General features: G+C 55.4%; 1 protein-coding gene across 1 annotated transcript; it reads right to left on the reverse strand.

Annotated features, from left to right (window-relative positions):
• Positions 1-291: 291 nt before the first annotated feature.
• Positions 292-4,990, reverse strand: SLC35D3 (solute carrier family 35 member D3). The gene is made up of 2 exons (XM_048075785.2): positions 4,529-4,990; positions 292-4,102 (listed from the first exon to the last, which is right to left on the reverse strand). Exons 1-2 carry the CDS (start codon positions 4,962-4,964, stop codon positions 3,273-3,275), a joined length of 1,266 nt encoding a protein of 421 aa, XP_047931742.2. The 5' UTR covers positions 4,965-4,990; the 3' UTR covers positions 292-3,272.

The raw sequence follows: 4,990 nt of genomic DNA on the forward strand, positions 1-4,990 counted from the left end.
ATTGTCCTGGAACAAGGGCTGTTCCCTCCTCTAACCTGCAGGCACATTTATATGGGCCTCTAGGGTGAATCCTGTAATGATTTCCAGCCCCACTACGGGGCACAGCTCAGTTTCGGCCACAGGCACATTACCTACGTTTCATTTACAAAAAAAATGACTGTTACGTCATCCCATCGGGTTGGCAGGTGACACAACTAGTAGTGTAACTACTGAATATTGCAAAATAAACTAAATGCAAAGTCCTTCAGTAATGCAGTGACTTTATCATGTAACTAGGAATAACAAGCATCCTCTCGTTCAATCATTTTTATTCTAAAGTTACAGCAGTTGCACCAGTGACAGTAAATCACCGTGAATACGTACCAAGGAAATCACTGCTGAGAACAACAGGTACTTAAAACCCCACAGACGACTCAGCCACTTCAGATTTCTTGTGCTCCTTTGTGTGTCCTCAGTCCCTCTGTCAACGACAGTATTTATAGTGTGCTGTCACATGCTGAGGAAGCTTGGACGGTATAAAGGCACAAGAATAATTAGAAATGAAACAAAATTGAGCACCCTGGAGTAGCGACAATAAGAAAACCAGAAGGCTTTTGGAAAGCAGTGCATTTATTCCCACATCTCATTCTGCAGTCTTCCGCTGATGCTATTAAAATGCCTCAGCACGAGGCAATGTTTTTATTTTATTGTGCGACAGTCTCTTTTACTGCAAAAAAAAGTGAGTTGCGTTTGCCAAATTCCCATTTTAATTTAGGGAATTTAAAGGTATAAACAGAATACAAGATGATCACATTTTTTCCTACACATGCAAATGTACAACGTGGTAACAGCGGCTTTTTTGACAGTCAAAACTGGCAGAATTTCGGCAAGTTTCTACTGATACTTCCACAACAGTAAGCGGCAAAACAGTAAACTCCCCCAGGAGAAACTCCTGCAACACGAATCCCGGTGGAGAGCCTTGTATATCGTGTGCCAAACACGCGCTGTGCGCTGCACCGGGCCTGGCAGTCAGGTGGCACAGAGATCCGCATTCCTCGTGGGCAGAAAGCACCGAGCTCAGCGCGGGCAGAGCAGAAATGCGGGTTTCTCTTCAGCCAGCCGTGCGGATTGCAGCGCAGTTCGACACTGTGAAGAGTTTCATAACACGGCAACTGCAAGTTACAGGCACGAACTCCTTTCGGATGTATTTGAAAAACTTACAAAAATAATAAAAAAAAAAATTACATTATCTCATAACCAATAAATAGTGTTTTTATTGAAAAAAAGATGCCTTTTGGGGCTTGAACAGAAAGTAAACATGTTTCAGCACAGCCAGCATCTCTCCACTCTTAAGCACAAGGTACACGTAACGTGATGCACAGACCTCCGTGCCCCATCCCCACGGCTCAGCAGCTACAGGCTTTTAGTCTCGACGCCTTTACAACCATTTATAACCAAACTCGTGGGTGATACCAGGTCACCCAACTTCTGTACTCCTTTACAAAAAACGCTGCCGCTCCCAACATTTTCTGTCTGTATTCACATTGGCAAGAATCTACTGCTTCCCCAGAGATCGATCTTGCAAAGCTGCCCTGCTGGGGAAATTGCTCGTTTCCAATTTCAGTGCTGATTGCAGCGCGAGGCTAACGCTGCCTGTTTGGCTGAAGAAGGCATCGGGCTAGGCACTGCTTAATTAGGGCTGTGGGAATAACGGATTTATGGTTCGGTGGCTTAATAAATAATAATAATATTAATAACAACAGTAACAACAGCAACCATAACAATGATAACAGCTTGGTTCGTTTTCTTCAGGAAATGCTAACGATTTGTTCCAGTCTGTGGTCAGGACGGCCCGACGGCTGGGGCGCTGCTGGGAAGAGGAAGACTCAGGGTCAAACCTCTTCTCTGCCTGGTCCTGAGCAAGGGCTTGGCTCCAGGCCTCCTGCCTCCCAAAGGGGCATCCCCAGGCTGAGAAATACTCACAAGTTTGCTTCCCCCACCTCCCCAGTTGCACGTGCCTGGTGCAAAATACGAGCATATTGCTTACAGGACCCCCTGGCCATCATGTTCCAGCTTCCCCCAGGAGCACCCAAGATCGAGAGACAGCTCTGCCCCTCGCGGCCCAAGGGGACAATGTGGGCAAAGGGCTGCAGCTTCCCCCCTCCCGAGGTGGTCACCCTGGTGCTGGGCACCCCGAGCAGTCCCAGCCTGCCAGGCACCCTGCTGCTCCCCGCCTGTCTGCTCTCCTCCAGGGGACCGGGCAGCCCCACCATGCTACATCCCAGCTGCGGCCGGGGCACAGCGAAACCGCCCCGACCCCGGTGTGGGTGCCCCTACACGCCCCCAGGGGTGGTCTCCCCAGCCCTGCCATAGCCTGCTGCCAGCTTCAAGTCTGGATCCTCCCGACTCTACGTATAAGGAGGGGATAGCCCAAGGCACACGCTTTCTCCCTGTTTGTTTGTTAATAGCCCTCCCAAGCCGAATCTTTCCAACGTTTCCGAATTATTTTATTCGGGTCAAGCTATTCCCAGTGCTACATGTAGTTAAAGCTCATAGGAGAACGCCCTGCTGCTGCTGACCAAAGCTTCTCACAAGTTCGGGTCTGGCTCTGCTCTCCTGCACACGACCACAAGAAAGAAGTGTTTCTCCTGAAGACACAAACCACTCGAGGTGAAGCAGGTCCGAGGCCCAGCCTGGCCACAGCATCGGGGAGAATTTCGGTTCTTCGGTTAAGAGGGTGACTGAACACCAATGTAATTAAAGTGGCACGATCTCTAGCTCTGTTGCAATCATATCGACACAGAGGAGCACACAGACTACAGTTAACGGGAGCTTATATATTGCAGGAACACATTTACGTAGCGTACCTATAATTGGATGGACACAGATACAGAAGCGCATCACAGAGCCTCAAGCTACAGGCCACCGCCGTGTTCCTGGCACTGCCGTCTAACCCGGTGGCACCGGCATCCCTCACAGCCACAGCTCCTGGGCAAGTGCCCCGCGACTTGCCACCACCCCACTCTCTCTGTATCCACAGCAGAGGACTCGGCACCTTTAGCTGTGGTGGGTCTGAACGGATGTATTGGAAGCAGTTCAATGCAAGCCGAAAGCATGAGCAAACTCTGACCTTTTGCTTTTTGACAATGAGGTAAAATTATCCTAAACGGTTTGGACTGATTCGTCAGCACTGATGTGGAAATGTATGCTCTGCCTCTCCCCCTGTACCCTGTACAGAGAACCAGCCGTCTGTCCTCAAGCAACACGTTTTGTGGGGTTTTCCAACCTGCTTTTCAAGGGCTCTGTAGCTCTTCATTTTCTATCAAATAATCCTTCTTTATATAATTAGCACCCCTCACCAACCTCCATACTCCGAGATAGGCATCCTTCAGCGAGCTCCTGTTCCCTTCTGGTGCGCCAGCGGCTTTTCCCTGGACCGCCGGTGCCTCGGTGGGTTCCTCAGCGCCGCCCTTCTCCTCCCCTCCGCTCTGGCTGTCCCCTTTGGCTGACCCTTCCACTGCCGCCTCCTCGGCCCCCTTCTCCTGGGAAATCGCCTCCATGGCAAACAGTGCCTGGTCCCCATCCTGCCTCGCTCCCTCTTCCGCTCTAGCTTCCTTCTCCAGGTCCTCGTAGGTGCTCTGCCGCCTGGTCTCAATGTACTTGGCCACGCAGTAGATGACAGACCCCAGGGTGTTGACCACGACACCGGCTATAAACAGCTTGGTGGGCTCCACGTCGTTGAAGGCCACCATGCCCACCGTGATGGTTGCTATGCTCTTCACCACCCCGACGAAGCTGGTGGTCACGGCCGAGTTGATGTAAGTGCAGTGAAGGGTGGTAAAGTTCATGGCACAGCTAATCAGGACACAAGCAATGAAGATGCAAACCATGGCGGGGTCCTTCCACCCCGGGAACGACCAGACGTTGATGGAGTCCATGCTGGCAAAGGAACAGATAATGAGAAAGGGGGTGGCTGAGACAGCGATGGCGTACTGGGCCGTCAGGGGTCCGTATTCACTGTCTACGCTGGTCTTCTGAATGAGCACCAGGTAGGCGGCGTGTATCAGCACGGCCAGCACGCCCGTCACGTAGCCCATGGCATCCCCGGTCAGGTCACCAGCTCCTGGCGGAGTCACAGGGAGGAAGGAGCACGGTTTTTGCACGGAGGTATGGAAAGAGAGCCCCGATTTGCTCGGGGAGGATATTTAGGAAACAGGCGGCAGCGCACGCTCCCCAGCTCCCGGGATTCGTCATGCAGGTCCCGAGGCTGGACACGCTCACCTCCCGACAGATTTTCTTTTATTTCTGGGGGGTCTGCGAGCCTCCTGAGCGGTTTCCTGAGCCCCCCCCCGCCCAAACCAACCCGCCTCCTCCCGGGGGCGACGCGCGGCTCGCGGGGGCGCCAGCCCCGGGCACCAGCGCGCTGGGTGCCGGCCCCCGGCCCGCGGCCCTCCCTCCCTCCTGTGCCCCCGGGGGCCCCCCGGCCTCCCCCGGGACCTCGCAGCGCCCCGGTGCCCCCCGCGCAGCCCCGGTAGCGGCGGGCACTCACCGGCCAGCGCGGCGCCGCAGGTGGTGATGAGCACGGCGACCAGCACGCCGGGCGAGGGCATGCCGTCGCGGAGCACCAGGGCGCCGGTGAGGAGGGTGACGAGGGGCAGGCAGCGCTTGAACACGACGTACATGGGCAGGCTGAGCCCGCGCAGCGACCACAGCGTGAGCGTGGACTGCAGCGTGGCCAGGGCGGCCACGGCGGCGAAGGGGCGCGCCAGGCGGGGCCCGAAGGGGGGCAGCGCCGCCAGCCCCCGCCGCCGCAGCGCCTCCAGCCCCAGCGCCGCCGCCGCGCTGCTGAGGCACTGCAGCAGCGTCAGGAAGGCGAAGTGGTAGCGGGCCAGCAGGAACTTGAGCAGGATGTTCAGCGAGCCCGAGCACAGCCCGTGCGCCACCGCCACCGCGACGCCCCGCGCCCGGCCCCGCCACCGGCCCATCGTCGTCCCGGCGCCGGGGCCCGCGG

The sequence above is a fragment of the Anser cygnoides genome, chromosome 3 (genome assembly GCF_040182565.1).
Source record: "Anser cygnoides isolate HZ-2024a breed goose chromosome 3, Taihu_goose_T2T_genome, whole genome shotgun sequence".
Lineage (NCBI taxonomy): Eukaryota > Metazoa > Chordata > Aves > Anseriformes > Anatidae > Anser > Anser cygnoides.

Bases quoted from the DNA above. Each gene is read 5' to 3' on its own strand.
- SLC35D3 (XM_048075785.2), bottom strand. From the start codon at position 4,964: ATGGGCCGGTGGCGGGGCCGGGCGCGGGGCGTCGCGGTGGCGGTGGCG. The intron at 4,103-4,528 runs GTGAGTGCCCGC...TGACTCCGCCAG, and splicing joins CTGCGGCGCCGCGCTGGCCG to GAGCTGGTGACCTGACCGGG.